At 40.4% G+C, this 18053-nt stretch overlaps 1 protein-coding gene across 1 annotated transcript in view; it reads left to right on the plus strand.

Annotated features, from left to right (window-relative positions):
• Nucleotides 1–18053, plus strand: part of MED13L (mediator complex subunit 13L) — a 168459-nt gene that overhangs the window by 74640 nt on the left and 75766 nt on the right. Inside the window, exons 3-4 of the mRNA XM_033075785.1 lie at nucleotides 4333–4417; nucleotides 10016–10099. Of these exons, the coding sequence (XP_032931676.1) occupies nucleotides 4333–4417; nucleotides 10016–10099 (169 nt within the window). The remainder of the gene's footprint in view (nucleotides 1–4332; nucleotides 4418–10015; nucleotides 10100–18053) is intronic.

The raw sequence follows: 18053 nt of genomic DNA on the forward strand, positions 1-18053 counted from the left end.
GACTTGCCTCCTCTCCTTCCTTCCTATATTTCTTTTAAGTAAAATATGTCAGTTTGGCCACTGAAGCAGAACAGAGATCTTATTATCTTTCCAGTATCTCTGCTGGGAGACCTAAAATTATTGAAGTATTTGCTTTGATATTTTGCTGTGACTTCTCTCCTTGAAATTTTTATAATGGATCTTTTTTTTTTTTTTTGAGAACATGGCTGGCTTCATAAAAATTGTTGGACACTTTGAAGACCTTAATATCTCTGACTTGAAAATAAAAAAGATCCCAAGCCAACTAAGCTGCTCATTAATGTATGTTTAAATTATAAATTTCCCGTGTAAGTCTAAATTATTGTAGTTGCCTTTCATTCTTTTAACATCTGGTCTGCAAGAATAAACATAAAAATCAGCACAAACGTTTTATTCCTTTTTTGAACCTAAGAAAACATAATCGTAACAAATGCCTGAAAACTTTACATATATGAAGGCAGTTGATTAATTCTGTTTAAACACCAGCAGTGAGATTAGCACCTCCACCGTAATCCATTATAAGTGTCAGATACACATTTTTCTTGTTTTGGATTTTCTGCTATTCTTGATAATATTTTTTTCTGAGAATCCAGATTTATAGAGACAGAATAGCATACTTAGTGGTTTATTTTGTGACATTATTTCATTAAAAAAACCAAACCAAAACATAACTACAGGAAAGCAGTTACTTCTTTTGGTGAGAAGTGACGTGGTGAAGTTCTCCCTCTGTTGCAGGGCAGTGAGAAGGGGATGAGCTGCCTGTTCAAGTAGAAGCTTCTCCCAGGTGTGATCCTTCTCCAAAGTGTAGAATGGCTTGGACAGGGTAGTTAACATACACAGAAATATATATTTATGTACAGAGCTATAAAGATGTGTGTGCATAAACCTGTCCCAGTGGAGGAGCAGGCACCTGACAGATAACTGGTGACAAGGAACCTGGGCTCCTGGAGGTCACCCAGCCTGTCACCTTCCCAGGATGGGATTGCTGCAGACAGGGATCACATTAGCCATGGCTTTGTCTCCCCATGGCCTGGCAAGCAGTGTCCCACAGTTTGTCCCCTGTGCTCTGCTGCCTCTCCAAACTCTTGTCCTCTGCTCTGATTTCCATGGATGAAAATGTAGTTTGTGCTCTGTTGTGCTTTCTCTCACCAAAACATTCCATCTGTCCTTGATTGTCTCCCTAGAAGTTCTGTGTTTTGGAAGATGCCTTTCACAGCTGTTATTCAGTGTCCAAAGAGAAATATTTCAACTGAAGTAACAGAAATGCCTCCAGGACAGGCCAGAGGTGTTCCCATGTTTTGGAACCTGTGCAGCACCTGTGTTCTGCTGGCTGTGCCTGGAAATGCTATCAGGAGCATGGGAAAGCTGAGGGGGGCTGGAGTTGAACGTTTTGAGTGTTAAAAGCATTAGAAATCATTGTGTAGACAGACAGAGACCATTTCCTAGCCTTCAATATGCTATAAGGCATTTAAAATACTCTTCAAAATTTAAAATCTAGTTAAATTATAGGTGTCAGGAGCTTTGGAATTTACAGGGATAGTCTAATTTTTAGTGTTTTGCCAAGCTTTTTTATTGGTCACCATATGCATCCTGAAGTTGTAACTTGCTCCAGTCATTTCAACACTTTTCTTGTGGAGTCTGGATCAAGAAGCCAAAGAGCAGAGAGGAAGTGAAATGCTGCACTTCTAATTTTTCCTCCTCGTTTTTATGGCATCAGACATATGTACATGCTCTTAATTTTAAGATGTACTTTTTTTAGTAGGATAAAGAAGCATTAGAGATAATTACAGTAAGTATAGTGCTTTAATATATCTGGGAATTAGAGGCATTATTTATTACAGGAAAATGGTTATGGCAATGTCTTATGATATACTTAGAGTTGAATTTAATAGGGAAGTAATTTTATTTCCATTTCATATATAATTTATGTGAATTCTGTGTACTAAGAAAGGCAGTTTAGAAAATTAGAATATTGAGGGTTGATACCACTCTAAGACTTTCCCCTTTTTCCTGTCCCACTCCACTGCTGCTCCTCAGCCAGTCTGACCTCATGGCACATTTGACCCTTGGGACTTGGCTTCAAGGTTAATGTTGCTTTTCCCTGATTTTCTTTGGATTTTGGACACCTTCCTCCCAGCCACTCCTTCTCCTGAGTGCAGGACAGCCATGGATGCAGCTGTGGTGGTGGGTAGGGAGGGGGAGTGCTGCCAGTTTCCATTCCCTCATCCAGTCCCTCCTGCTGGGATGTGTAGTGCTTTCATGTCTGGGGTTGTGGAGGAATAACAGGCTGGGGTAGCCTAGGGAAACTGAGCAGACAAAAAGAATACAGGTGATGTCCAGACACAAAAGAATTCTGGATTAAAATTATCCCAACTCTGCGAATACTACATTCAGTGGTGTAAAGCAGCATGATCTGATCTAAATTCTGAAATGGTGAAATTACACTTGCAGAAAATAGTTATGAGAGATTATATGAGATGTGACAGGGTCCTGTTAGTCTACTGCGTATACCTGGGACTGAGAACTTCAGAACTGGTGGTGGGAAATTTCCTGTAAAATCATAGACTTGATTCTTGTCTCCCCTATTATGTATGGGATTCCTAAAACAGGGGCAATACTGGCCTAGAATAGGGTGAAACTGGACAAGAGTTCACTGCTGTGTAAGAGTGAATTTATTTTCATTTTTGCGGATCCTGTCAACTTCATTATGCTGTCCAAAAATTTGGTTTTTAATTTAAATATTGAATTTTCATGTAGATGTGATCTCTCATAGTGTAACTAATCTGTAGCTTTTCATATATTTAAGGATTATGTAATTTTTAAATGCAAACCTGTACCTGCCTTGCAGCTTCTGGGGTTTCGGTAGTTCTGAGATGTTGAGGATTTATACATCAGTAGTTCTGACGATGCACGGGGGTTGAGTTCCTTAAGCTCAGTGTTTTACCCATGAGAGCCGGGGCCATGCGGAGTCCTGTGCAGTAAATAGCCATGGCCACTACAGCCCTGGTGTCAGCGACGGCTTGCAGTGCTCTCTAAGGAAAAGCTCCTTGGCTGCTGCTTGTGCCCAGGGGCACAGCTCTGTGTCTGCATTCTCCTGGCAAGTCCTGTGCTGTCCGATAAAGTGATTTAGGTACTAAAACCTGGCTTTTCCATTCTGCACGAAGAGAGAGGCTCTGTTACCAACATTTCCATATCACAACATTGCGCATGCAAAAAATGTGCCTTTTCTTGTCTGAGTGTGTGAGTTACAGCTCCTGGAGAAGCAGCAGAACGGTGGCTCGAGGCTTTGCAGGCTGCTGGCAATATTAGCATTTTCCATGGAGCACTAACTCCTTAGAAGCTTGTCTTTAAACATGGTTGTAAACTATACTGAGATAATCATCTGTGTGCGATAGACGCTGCTGGGAGGTCTCGTCCTGCAAATTGGCCAGGGAGGAGTGTGAAGTATTCAGTGCTTAACGTGCAGTAGAATTTTATGTTTGCACTTGTAAAGATCTGCCGACTACTCCTGTATAATTGAAATGACAGAACTCAGACAATTAACGAATTCTTACTCCTTGAAAAAGTTGTTTTATCATCTCTTTTCACGCTGAGGCTTCTGGCTGAGTAAGATTTAGAATCTGGTACAGGCGTACCAGAAATAGTGCTACTCCTGGTAGTTTTAGCGCCCGAAAGCCATGAGTAAGGATTGCAGATATTTCTGAGCTTTGTCTGTCCTTCAGGTGACTAATTCAGGCTGCACTCTACTATGAGAGATAATTAGACTTACTTTTTAAACTCTAAAATCTCTGCACTTCGGTACTGAGTGTACGGTTCTTATTTGGATATAAAATCTGCTGTGTATCGCTAAACCTGCAATAGCTGAAGTCAGTACAATGGAGGAATTGCACTTGAGTGTGACAGGAGAGGTTCTGGGGAGTTGTTTCATGTTGTTTCAGTTATGTAAATTGATTTTACACCTTTAATGATTCACTTTGTTTCTTGATTGTCGGCATCTGTGGTTAAGTTTTAAAGGCTCTCTCACCAGTGGTGGCAAAGAATGATCGTGCATTCCTCACCCCTGTACTTGCATACTGAATGCTACAAACAAATGGGTTTGCTTTTATGCTTTTGTGTTTACCTTTTTTTTTTTTTTTTAATTCAAAGGCTGCGTCTTCGTCAAGTAAAGATTAAAGCTGCTTGGGTGATATAGATAATAGTTGAAATAGTTTAATGAAAGATGCTACTTTGAAAATTAAAGCTGTTGAAGATATGTTTTGGATAAATGTTTGTATTTCCCTATTCTGAGTGTGTTGACATTTTGTGTTTTTGTAGTGGTGGAAGAAGGATTCTGGGAGAATGGACTTTCCTATGAGTGTAGGACCCTGCTCTTCAAAGCAATTCATAATCTTCTGGAAAGGTAAGAAAAACTCTAGTGCTCTCAAGTATTTCATTTTGATACTTAAAATCATACAGGATGCCTATAGAGCAATCACATTATTATGAATCTTACACTACATTTTTTTAGAGTTAGACCTTGAATCCAAGAAAACAGGATAGAGATGGATCTCCTAAGTCATTGACTCTGGTAATTTATCATAAAATGCTGTGCAATAAATTAAAGAGTGATTACAAACAATTATGTATTTTATATATGTAATATATTATATATATTTCTGCTCAGATTTTTGCTAAGGAGATGTTTTAAATCCAGAAAAAGGAAAGTTTTCACCTTCTGGAAGTGCTTAGAGAGTGTAATTGTATCTGACTTTGAGTGCTTTGATGAGGTTAAATGATACATATCTTAAAAGCTCTTAACTCTCTTCTTTCAATTATCCTGGTTATGTGCATGTTAAGATTTGACTGCATTTGTGCATAATATTCAGGGTGAAGCTTGATAGTTCCTGGCTCTGATGAGCCATATATATGATATATTATTTATATGTATATGTTACTCAGCTGCAGAGTTATTCTGTGATTAATTAATACACTCACGCCTTTTTCTTCTTAATCCAGCTATCAACTTTTAAGATTACTGAAGATTATCTTGTTCTTAGGCCTGTTGAGTGGGACATGGCATCTTGGGCTATATAATTTTATTATTTCTGTTTCTGCAGTTCTTCATATGATCATCACCTTTCTGTATTACATCCAGTTCTTACAAATTTGGGTATCTTCTTAGAATTAAATGTCATTAGACTATTCCCACTTTCTCTGAGATTCTAATAATAATAATAATAATAATAATACTAATAATAGCAACAACAAAATAGAATGCACCTTGGTGTTGCAGTAATTTGTAGAATGCAGCCTTGAATATTTTTTCTTTCAGAAAATAAGCAAATGGAAAACACTTTCATCTTGTCTCATTTAGTGTCCTGTTTGCTTTGATGTAGATTTACTGGTAATGAGGTTTGCATTATGTTCCCGAGGCTGTGTTTCCATGGGGTGACCGAGTTACCTGTGTGCATATCCACAGGTACAAGGATTAGTCGTTGTATTCCCTGTTTTCTATGCCATCACTCTCTTTAGGGGATTTTTATAAAAGTTGTAGGCTACTTAGAATGAACGAAAGTATAAAAATTAAATTCCAAGTCTAGAATGCTCATTAGTTCTTTTGCAGCTTTATAGTATAAAAGGGAAAATTAATTTGATATGTGTTTATTAATCTGTGATACCCAGCCAGCTGACTTTTAAATGTAAAGTGGCTAATTTTATTCTTCGGACCTCTTTAAACTTGTGAAATAAATGTAGGGTTTTTTTAATATAACTTAATTGAAATCAGTTGGCAGAGTCAGCAGAGCTATTCTGTCCAGCTGTGACTGGAAAGTCTTTTTCTTCCAGCAGTAATTGGTGAACACAGCTCAGGTGTTTGCCGAGAGCCTCTGTTGAAAGCTGAAACAATTACTGTCACGATGAGCTGATATGATTACTGTTGTGATAAGATGATATGATTAATGTTATGATAAGCTGATACAACTTCTGCAATCCCAGCTTTGGACATGATCATCTTCTCACTGCTCTGCTGACTACAATTTGTACAGTTTCATGGTTGAATTTACTTCAAGTTATTCACTTTTTATGTATCTTGTCTGCCAAATCTGAACATCCTAATTACTTCATTTAAAGTACAGTAATTTCACGATTATAAGCCGCATCATTTTGACTAAAATTTTGGTCCAAACCCGAAGTGCAGCTTATAATCAGGTGCGGCTTATATATGGACAAAGAATGAAAAGTTACTGCTTTAGTTTGGAGGACAGGTGTCTGCTGAGAAAGGCAGGAGCTTCTCTTTGAAATGGAGAATGTAAACCCCCTCCCTCCAAATTATTATAATTTTGAAATCAAGGGGCTTTCAAGCAAAAATATGGGAATTAGGAATAACAATTATTTTCTAGGGAAATTAAAACAGAAATACAGTACTACAAAGAAACAAACTCCAAACCCTGACAAAGTCAGAGTACAACCTGACACCCCGTCAGGCAGGGTGTTGGCAGCAGTCCCATTCCATGGTGGCTGCATCCTCCTGCAGTGACAGATGTGGCTCAGTTGGAGCAGTGCTCCTGTACAAGGTGCAGTTTCCCTCCGGAGCTCCAGTGGTGATGTGGAGGAATCCGGTTTTCCTCTGGAGTCCAGTGGAGAAAGGGGCTCCCTTAGTGTCCCAAAACCTCTGTTTTTATTTTGGTAAGAAATGCTGGGCTCTTCCCTCTGGCTGGAGCAACTTCCAATGGGATGCAGTAATTTTATTAGTCCCACAGTGGGACTCAATGGCCATTAGCAGAAAATGACTCCCTGGAGGAAGGATGGGTTGTGAAAAGATAAAGAACAATGCCCTGCCAGGTTTCAATGGATGGTCCATTAGCAGAACATCTCCCACGGAGATCAGGATCACTGCCCCCACCCTCAACAGATGGTGATAGAACAGATACCTTTTATCACACTCTGTATTGTAATGTGCAGTTTATAATCAGGTGTGGCTTATAATCATGAAATTACTGTAATAGCAATGTATGCAGGCTTTATTAAAGAGCACTCTTTAGGAAAAGCCCCATAATAAAGCAGAAGGCTCGATTGTTTCTGGCCCATCAGTGCGGGTGGTTGCAGGTTAGCGGGGTTTGGGGTTAGCGGGGTTTGGGGTTAGCGGGGTTTGGGGTTAGTGGGGTTTGGGGTTCGGGGTTAGCGGGGTTTGGGGTTAGCGGGGTTCGAGGTTAGTGGGGTTTGGGGTTCGGGGTTAGCGGGGTTTGGGGTTCGAGGTTTGGGGTTCGGGGTTAGCGGGATGTGGGGTTCGGGGTTAGCAGGGTTTGGGGTTCGGGGTTAGCGGAGTTTGGGGTTAGCGGAGTTTGGGGTTAGTGGGGTTCGGGGTTAGCGGGGTTTGGGGTTCGAGGTTTGGGGTTCGGGGTTAGCGGGGTTTGGGGTTAGCAGGGTTTGGGGTTAGTGGGGTGTGGGGTTCGGGGTTAGCGGGGTTTGGGGTTCGAGGTTTGGGGTTCGGGGTTAGCAGGGTTTGGGGTTCGGGGTTAGCGGGGTTTGGGGTTCGGGGTTAGCGGGGTGTGGGGTTCGGGGTTAGCAGGGTTTGGGGTTCGGGGTTAGCAGGGTTTGGGGTTCGGGGTTCGGTCCGTGTGGATTCACTGGAGGCTGATGGGGATCGGCCGTGGTGGGAAGGAAATGGCAGGAGGAGGAGCCGTGAGGGGAGCAGCCCCTCATGGAGGAGCCCGAGGGAGCTGAGGGGACAGGATGGGGCAGGAAGGGAGCAGTAGCATCTGCTTTTACCTTACCCTGGCAAAGGCAAGAAAAACGGCCTTTATACAAATGATTGTGGGGTTTTTTGATTTTTGTTTTTAATTTTAATTTTTTTCTCCCTCTGTACCCACACTATCTCAGTTTATGTTAATTGGCAGTACAGAAAACATTACAAGATTTCAGGGATGAGTACTCTAAGTATTACGGTGTCGTTTCATAACGATTGGTGTGCCCTTGGCAGGTAATTTTTTCATGGAAAAATCCGAAATTCAGGAGGTCAGGCGCCAGTGAAGCGCTGGAACAGCTGCACTGCTGGGGGAGGGATCGCCCAGCCCTGAGGAGGGAGAGCAGCCAGGGCCTGTGGGGTGTTTCATGTCCTTATTTCATTAAATAACTGCTTTTTATGACCATATATTGAGGTTTATTTTTTTACACAAGTCCATTGTTGCAGCTCACTGTGAAAGACTAGTTACCTTTAGTGCTTATACAGCAAAAATAACCATACTATCATTACCTGCCCACCCGGCCGTATCTGAGATCCATGCTGCTGCAGGCATGGCTCTGATTTTATATGGGATTATTCCTTAAATAACCTGTGATTTAGTTTAGCATGGAGGGTTGACTGATTTTTAAGGACAAATCTTCCCATGAAGACTTTTTTTTCTAGGAAAGCAGCATTAGTTTGAGGCAGTTAAACCTGCTGTGGTGAGACACAGCGATGAAGCCTTGAAGTGTGTGTGATGGGAAGAGTTTATTACATTTTTTTGCTACTACAGATTATTTTCTTTAGGGATCTGATGTAAACTTCACAGACTTCCTTTTGTTTGTATAAAACATGCTGGCACTGACAGACTCTCTGATAGCAAATATTTCCTAGGGAAATAGTTGCTGAAGCTTTTTCCTCCCCCCTCTACCAATGTTTTTAGATCTCTGCTGCCTTAGCTTTCATATTCGGTTTAAGATATTGGTTATTCAATTGAAATGGATTATTTTTGCTTTAATTGAGAAACTGCTGGTAGAATTTTCTTCAGCTTTAACTTTGGGAAATCCTGCCAAGTTTATACAGAAAAATTATGAACATATTAGTATTTACATTGTCAGTCATCCATTTCCTATCTGTGTCTTCTAGGTATGCTTTTGAAGTGTAGATCACACAGCTTTTTTGAACTTTGCAGAATGTACTTGCCCAGAAAGTTTCATGTGATTTTAAATTTCTTTTCCCTTTGTTTTGGCTCTTTAGCAGCTGCTGTAGAAATAAACTGTTGGAAAACTTAGAAGAGTGGAAAAATCCAGTTCTTTCATCTAAATAAAAAATACTGAGGAGATGTGAAATGTATGGGCAAGGCTTGCATATTACTTGTAATGGTGTATAAACCACTAGCAACAAATAACCAGTTTTACAGAATTTTTGAAGCATATTATTTACCTTACTGAAAAATATGCCTTAATTATGAATTTCTGTGTGTAGTCCCTTGGGCAGCATGTTCGAGTACGTGTTTAATGTATGAGGCATAATCAGGGTTGGCAAATTGCTCCTGTGATGCACAGGTGGACCTAAAAAGGCACCAGGCACTCCCTAACTTGTCCATTTGAATTGGGTATTGATTACTTTGAGTCCTCACTGTTGGGGTTTTTTTAAAGAGAATATGCAGTTTCTAAAAAGAAACTGGACTTTCAAAGGGACCACAGAAAAAAGAACTTATTTTTCTAATTTTGGTGATGTGGGAGTGTATTTGATGGAATGAGGTTTTCTGACAGAGGAAGCAGTAATTATGGGTGTTTCAGCACCTGAAATCATGGTGGGGATCATGTGAAGGGAAAATTGAATCATTGTTAATATTTCCTTAATGCAATTTTCTGTCATTCCTATATTATACCATTTACATGCCAAAAATAAGGGAATGCATATTCTTTATCATCTGAAGTCTGAAAGACTGTACAGAAAAGAATCACTACTAAAGAATGGCCTTTGTTCGAGGAGGTGAAAAATAGAATGAGGGATCAGTCAGCAAAAAGAGTAGCACAGAGTGGAAAAGAGTGTGGCTAAGGTGAGGGTAAATACATGTGTGAAATTCAGCATCAGTGACAGCATCATGAGATGGGACAGGGATTTTCTATGACTGATGTGGGAAAAAAAGAAGTGGAACCCAAAACCTACAAACTATTATTTCAATCTGATTGAAATTCAGCTGCCTAATCCCTCAGAGTCACTGTCTTCAAAGACTCCTTTTAATTGCACGTTAAGATGTAACTAGTAATTGTTGCTGTAATTGTTTTCCAGATGCCTGATGGATAAAAACTTTGTAAGAATTGGGAAATGGTTCATACGGCCCTATGACAAGGATGAGAAGCCTGTTAATAAAAGGTAAGGAGATCTCAAATCCTGCTCCTGTCGGTGTTGTGGATTGTGTCATGGTAATTGGATGCTGCATTTTGGTGGTAGTTTTCTCACTTTTTTTGCCGTGTAACAAGTACAAATACAGACACTGTATTCGCATCAGTCATACGTAGAAAGCAATTAAGTAAGTTTTCAGGCCTTGTTATGATAATTTAAGATAAGAAGGGGAGGTTGGTATTTATCCATTAGCTCCACAGAAATGTCACATTTATTAATATCTGTTGAGCAGCATCTGCCTTTTCCTCTCATTATACAACAGAATTGCAGGCAGTTATAACAAACTATTTTAATTTCTGGACACTAAACCCCAACCTGACATTTTAAGCTGTAAAATAAGTAGTCTATAGATTTCCTGATTTATTTTCTTTAAAGATGCCACAGCTTTCCCTGCTCAGGCAGGCTGACAGATCAGACCTATAGGAGTGATTAATGTGCTTCTCCTGCAGCAGCACAGCCATGGAACAGGGGTAGCTGGCTCCACTGCTCGCTATTTCCTCTCCGAGCTCTAAAGGTTACAATGTTCTCAGATCTTCTGGTACTTGCATTTATAGTCATCCGCTAAACAAGTTCTGTCAAAAATAATCTGAGTTAAGCTGAAACACAGATTTTCTAACGGGAATCATTTTGACAGAACTGGGTTAGGAAGTGACTAAACACGCAGTTATGCTGGGAGATTTGAAGGTAATGAGCAGTGGAGATGAAGTGGGGTGGCAACTTCTTCATCCATCCAGCATAGCTACAGTCACACAGTGTCTGATGGGGACAGGTGGAAATCATCCTGCACATCAGACCTGTCTTCTCCCTCTCATCGTGATCTCACTGCAAGGTTTAGCTGCAGAAAAGTTACAATGCAATGCTATGAACCATTGGCTCCCTTCTGTAGCAAACTTGGTGCAAACCAGCTGCTTACAAGCAGCGTTTTGTTTTGAGAGAATGCAGGAATTGACCATGGATTTGTGTGCTTTCCAAAACCTGAAAGTGTTAATGTAGCTTGGGGTTATCTGTTTTGTTACTGTTTACTTTGTGGCTGACACTGTGTGTGTGTAACCTTTGATTTCACATCGATCTAATGGCAAGGAGCCATGGAAAGGTCCAGCTTTTCCATACCTTCCCTTGTCCTGGCTGTGCGTTACCACCTTTCTGCCTTGTGTTTTCTCTGCTGCTTTTCTGATCATGCCAACATCAGCTTAATTTTCTGGAAGATTAATTCCCTTAAGTGACGTAAGTAGGGGTCAATTCCAGTTTCTGGAAAAGAGAGGCAGCTCCTTTCAGCAAAAGCTGTTTGTTTTATCCACGTCACTGCAGCCTGAGTGCTCAGATTAAATGTGCCTGTGAGTCTCCTGCCTGCTCCTGGTGTGTATCAATTTAATAAATTAAGCATCTGCTACAGTGGATGATGTCTGTCAAAACCAGCAGCAGCATTGGCGTGGGAGGTAATATCACCTTAGAATTCTGACAGATTAGTAAGTCCTGGGTCTGATTTACATATGTGTAACACCAAATCAACCTGCACAGTGAGGCTCCTGTAGAGGATAATTGCATTTGTAAACAGAAGTACAGTCTGCACATAAAGAAATCTGGCCTGGAAGATGTCACAAAACCTGAGTTCATGTTGAACTCGGTTTGTGTTTCAAGTATTTAATATATAAATCTGACACTGAGGATTTTAGGGTTGGAGAGTGCACTCTTGATTTGAAGAAGATAATGTTTGTTGTTGGTTGGGGAAGTGTTGATTTCTCTGTTTATTTTTATAAAATTCTTGTCACTACAGATCCTTGGGATATGTACTATTTCAAAAGTGTTTATTTAGAAATAATAATTGTGCCTAATTTGAAATAGTTTTTGTGTAGTTTCAGGTTGTTAATTTTCTTTTGCTAGAAATTTAACGTTAAATTAACTAATCTTCCTGAAAGATTGCAGTAAAGACAAGTAGATTGCAGTGGACAGTAGAGTCAACTGTGGACAGTAGCAACAAGTAGAAGGAGGCTTTGGGGACTAATCTGTCCAGACACCTTTTATTTAATCTTTTAAGCTTTCTTTCTCAGCATAGCATAAAAAGCTATCTTCACAAATTGATTCCTGTTAATTCCAGATAAATTCTTTGTGGAGCTCTTGCTCTAAGCAGCAGCTTGTTCTCGATAAAGCAAGGAGTAGTCACAGTAAGAAGAGGCCAGCTGAGAGTGTTTAGGTATTTTAACATAAAACCTCAATAACAAGAAAAAATGGCATTTTATAAAATATTACTTAAAGCCATGTTATTATATAAAGGAATGGAAATAAATGACATGTGCATACAGTGATCAGACTGGAGTCTGGGAACAGGCAATCCCTATTGAAAACACCTGCTCTGTTCTCTTTGAGTGAGGAAAGAGATCTCCAGGGATATATCCCCCCTTGAATGGTGGAAACCAGCAGGTGTCTTTCTGCTAAAGAAATAGAACCATCTCTAAAGTCTGCTTTTGTGCTTTTTTGCTTGTGGCAGAGTTGCTCATCTCAAGTTTCTGGTGTCCAGAGTTACTAACACCATTTTGGGAATACACTGAGAAGTCCTGGGCTGGGTGTAAATGAACAGGGAAGGAGCTGGAAGTCGTGGGCTGGCTTTCAAGGAGTAAAGTCCTTCAGGGCCTGTGGTTTTTGTGAATGGCATTACAGGAGAAGGCTGGGAGGGCTGTGATTTCAGAATGAAGTCAAAGATGAAGTGGAGCATGGCAGTGGCTGTGACCTACTTATGCTGAGATGTGAGAGGGAGGCCTGAGAACAACAGAGGGCCTGGCCTGCCTTCCCAGGCAGTGCTGGGAACTGTGTGCAGGATGAGCGTGCCTGCTCTCCAGGAGGACTGAGGGAACAGCAGAAGGATTCAGACAGATCCCTGTATGCTTGTGTTTTGTTTTGCTTTCAGTGCAGACCAGATGCTTTTGACAGGAAATTTAGTGTAGAACTTGTGGGTTTCCTTTCCCAAGTATCTTCACTATTATGTGTCACTTCCTAAATAATTCTACACATTTTATTGTCATCCTACAGCAGTGTGTCTAAAATAGGTTTCGTGCTACTGATGGGAAATGGCAAACTTGATTATTTTTTTCACACAGCTTTCTCAAGGAGATCTGTAGGTTTGGAGTTCACAGAACTTGTCAGATCCGTGGCATGGGTAGTGCCTTTCACTGTATGATGAAAATTCATTCTCACAGTCTATATGGGTTTTCTTGTTGTTGTTGTTTTGGAAAGCACCACAATGAAGTGTTAAACAACTTACTGGAAAAAAAATATTACCATCTTATGTAAGAATGTTTGCTGATTGTTTTAGTGATTGTTTTCCTAGTGTGTAGAAAATTGAGGGGGAAATCAGTTTGTTTTGAACTGTATGAGCAGATTAAGTTGTTAAGCTGTTTTTATTTAAATCAAATGTAAAGAACACATGAAAAAATAATTGTTGCTTTTTGTAGCTTAAATAATTTATTGGTCATCCCCTCTTCCAAAAGTGTGCTGGGTATTTTTAGCCTTAAGAAGAAAACTACTCCATCAGTAGAATATTTAGAATTAGAGCTTGTTGCTCTCCTCATTGCTCGGTGAGAAGGCTGGCAGATAGGAATGGGGCTTAGGCAGCCCCTGTGAACCAGCATGGATGGGGCAGTGGGGTTGCAGTCAGGCTGCAGGGACATGCAGCTCTTGGATTGCAGTTCCCAAACAGGTTTCTGGCTGTCACTGCCCCATACTTGACAACCTCATGTGATGTGCTGGAACACAGAAATCTGTGAGTTACGGGTGCATGGGTATCTTAATAAATATCCAGAGCATCCCATTTCGGCTCTCCTCCTATAGACCTAATCCAGGAACTTTTCCCTCTGTAATAGCTCAGTCAGTACAAACACAGCCAGTTTTGGTAATAGCTCAGTCAGTACATACACAGCCAGTTTTGGTCAATAGCTATGTTCACTTCTTTGTGAGCATGGAAACTGGGCATTGATCAGTGCCATCAAAACCTGAAGACTGCAGACACTTAAAGCACTGCTGCCTCTCAGATCCTTGAAATCATCATTGCCTTCAATTTCCTGGGAGTAGCCATAGGGCTCACCCAAGGAGTACCTAAATCAGAGATACCAGAGTTGACACTAAGCATTGTTGCAAGCTGCATTTGTTTTGTGCCATGCCAGGAACTCCTGCCGGTCAGGTCAGTGCCTTCACATGAAAACATCAGGTTTGGGGAGCCCTGGAGAGGAACTGCTGTGCCAGGAGCAGCTGGGAACTGGTGGCTGCACCAGAGCACCTTGGCTGAATCCCACAGAGCCTTACTCCTGGCACAGATAAAGTCTTCTGGCAAATGGCACTCAGGTGTTTCATTACTTGGTGACATAGTGCAGTAAAAGCACAGTAAAATAAGTTGAAGTGCCCTATTAAAATTTTTATGAAGATTTGAATTCCTCAGCTGAGAAAAAGTAACTGGCTGTGCATGTACAGTTTGCTGTGATGCAGCAAGAAGAGTTTTATTTCCTTGACTTTTAGAAAAAGAAATCTTATGAATTATTTTAATTCTGCACATTTGTGTACTTGTATTTTAGCCATCTTAAAAAATTCAGTAATGTGATCATATATGTGTCTGGAAAATGGTGTCTAGTGATGCTGTAGTAATATATATGTACAGTACTGCCAACACCAATATAAATGAGGAAAGACTAGGCAGGAAAAGAATAAAAATCAATCCGACTTAATTTTAAATAATGTGTTCTTATTCCTGACTTGTCAACATAAATGTGATAGAAATACAGAGTAATAAGAAATACTGTGTATTTTCCAGTAATTCTTCGTACCTCTGTAAAAGTAAGCTTTGCTATTTCAGTTTAAGAGGCTTAGTTCCCAGAGAAGTATTTTCATATTTTCGAGGTTTAAGTTCTGAAATGTTATGTTCATCTTTGCTGAGTTTCTTCGGAGGATTACTTATGGTTTCAGTAAAACCATACACCAAGTTGGTGTGTTATATCAGTGGCTGGTGTTATTTTAATTGGTAATCTTGTGAGTGCTAAAGCTGAATTAACTCTTACTTACTCTGAAATATTGTGTCACGTACCCAATGTGATATAGTCTGCATTTGTATTGTAGCAGAAGGAATAGTTCTAAAGGAGAGATTTTAAAATGCATTTTTCAGGAAAAGCTGCAAATATATCAAGGTGATATCAAGGTTGATATCAAGGTGTTTTGATATCAACATGCTTATGTTTATAGACTTTTCCAAGCAATTTAATATCATTTTGTTCAAGTGTATTAATCTAATACCACTAATAAATATAACATATTTTTGTGTTTTACAGGCAAAACATAAAAATATTAGTAGCAGCTTACGGTTACTAAAGGATACTATTAAGATGCTTTGGGAAAATGCTATTCAGACAATACCTTTTTAATAACTATTAACTATTCTTATATATGCTACTGGTAGTCTTGGATTATTTTGTGTGTTTGTATTTCTGGAAACTTGTATGTAAAATTTCTTGATTGAAAATGTTAACACACTTTCAGGAAAAAAGCATTTTGAACTGAACGTCTCAATGTTCGTGTGCTTTATCACCAAACTAACCTAGCGAAGCTATAAATTAAGGGCTATTCAGTTGTCTTTTAATTGTTTTTTTATTTAATAATGAAAATAATAAACCAGCATTTTCTAAAAGCTGCTAAGAACCGTGCTTGAGCGCGCTGTAAAATTTCCATTGCCTGTTTGAAATGTGTGACCCAGTTTGCAGTGGCTGTGCCCAGCTGTGCTTGGGGCGTGGGGCCGGGCTTTGTGTGGTGTCCTTCAGGAATGGAACCGAGCAGCTGGAGCGAGAGCTGCCGGCCCCAGCCCCGGGGCCCGGCCTTTTCATCTCCTCTCCTGGCTAAAACCATTAAAAACGCAGTAGCAAAGCAACCCCAGGCACCGATTCTTCGGATTCCTCGTCCCTTGCCAATCAGGATAACAATGGAAGGGCTCCCCGCATGGGGTCATTGGTGAGATGTCACTGGGGCTGTGCTTCTGCTTTGCTGCGTTTCCCCACTTCAGCCAATTCAGGGGATGCTGTGCAGTGTCTCACCCTGCTCTTTGCTGAGGGCATGGACCTGAGCCAGCCACCTCAGACAAAGCAGCAGGGATCTTGATGGTTGTACTGGGGCTCTTCATTCACCTTGTAGCTTGTATTTTGGTGATAGAAGTGAGGTAGAAATTATTTCTTCACAAGTGCACTCTTGTCTTGCTAAGAGAGGTTCTGTGACTGGAGTGACCTTGTCTGGATGCAGCATTATCTCAGTGCTCTGCTGCAGCTGATGGGCACCTGCCAGGTGTGTTTGGAGTGCCTGTGTGTCCCTGGCACATCGAGGGTCCCTCGTGTCACACAGGAATTCCCAGCCTGAGGCAGCAGCGTTGGTACTCACAGAATAATTGGTGTTGCAGTCTTGTGAAGGATCTATGTAAACTCGAGGTGTTTGGCTCCTCATGAGCTTCCAGCACAGGAGACAGGAGCTCCTGACCAGCATCCAGCAGTGTGAAATGAACTGGTAGCATAATTCTCATCCCTTTCTTCCAAAGAACTCTGCCGTGCCCGCTGCTTCCAAAGGCACCCTGCATTCCTGGGCTGTGTTTGAGCCAGGACAGACATTCAGGCTGCTGTCACAGAGTGGCACAGTCTGATTTTTGTGAGATGCCCAAGACTCTGGATTGCCTTTTCCCCTCTGAAATACTCAGAATCCACTCGGAATTTTCAGTGTGTGTTTGTAACTACCACCCCCTTGTAGGATTTTCAGGAAGCCAGGATATCCAGGATATGTGTGTTAGGGTATATGTTTCCATGTGTTTCCTCTTTTACCATCTGGGGGGGGATGTGCTGGCACATATTTTTGTGGATTCCAGTTTATAAGGCAGAAGAGTTGTTTCTGCAGTTTTGAAGTTAAGGATCTTCTTTACTGATTTAATTAATGCAAATGAATAAATACATAAAGCTGATCCAGTAATCTTTATCTTCTGAATGCTGTAAAACTTCCTCTTATAGTTCTTTTTTCTGGGCAATGTTATTTATATATACAAATATTTATACATATAAAATTACTGAAATGCCTGTATATATTCTAAATATTTGCATTAGTTAATGTAATTGAGAGATTATCTTCACACTTTTGTAACATTGAAAAATGTAATTATTTAAGTGATTGAAATATTTTGTACAAGGAGTATACAAAAGACAGGCAGTTCAAGTAAAGAAGTTGCATATTTCTATGTTTCTTTTCTTTTCCATGCCTTATTTTTATTTGCACAGCTTAGAAGTGACTGAGTATCTTCATTAAGTGTTTTTGGATACATTTGTGTCAGATACTTGAACTTCAGTAATTATATATGAAGCCTGGCTTAATCAGGACTTGGTGACCAATTAGTGCAGTCCCACTAAAGTTTAAGCTCCTTTTCTCATTATACACTCAGTACTGGCACTGTGTGTAAAGGATAAACTAAGTGCCCCTGATGTGCTGTTAATGAGATTTGTCAGGGCTCCCAGTTGCACTGTCTGCCAAACACAAGTGTTGTCACTTACTGTATCAGTAATGAATTGACTTAAGGGCTTCTGTAGATACTTAGAGGGCCGTAGTTTGGAATATTTAAATCTGTTGCTGCTCTAGCTGTAGGTGCACTGCAGTTCTGCTCCCTGGGCTGCAGGAGCCTCCAGGAACAGGAGAGAATGGCTTGCCTGGGTTTCTGAAAATCAGGCTGCATTTGGGCCTTAGACTGATTTAAAATCCACATATACGGTCTTGTGGGTTCTGCAAAAACAGTACCACTACAGTTTGTTTCCAGTCCAATTCAGAAGTAAATACTCTTTCTCATATTCACAAATAAAATTGGTGTCCAAAGCAAAAAAAAGATTCTTCAATCTCTTTACAAACACAGGAGAGAAAACTTCAATTGAAAGCA

Source organism: Catharus ustulatus, chromosome 18, assembly GCF_009819885.2.
Source record: "Catharus ustulatus isolate bCatUst1 chromosome 18, bCatUst1.pri.v2, whole genome shotgun sequence".
NCBI classification, from domain to species: Eukaryota; Metazoa; Chordata; class Aves; order Passeriformes; family Turdidae; genus Catharus; species Catharus ustulatus.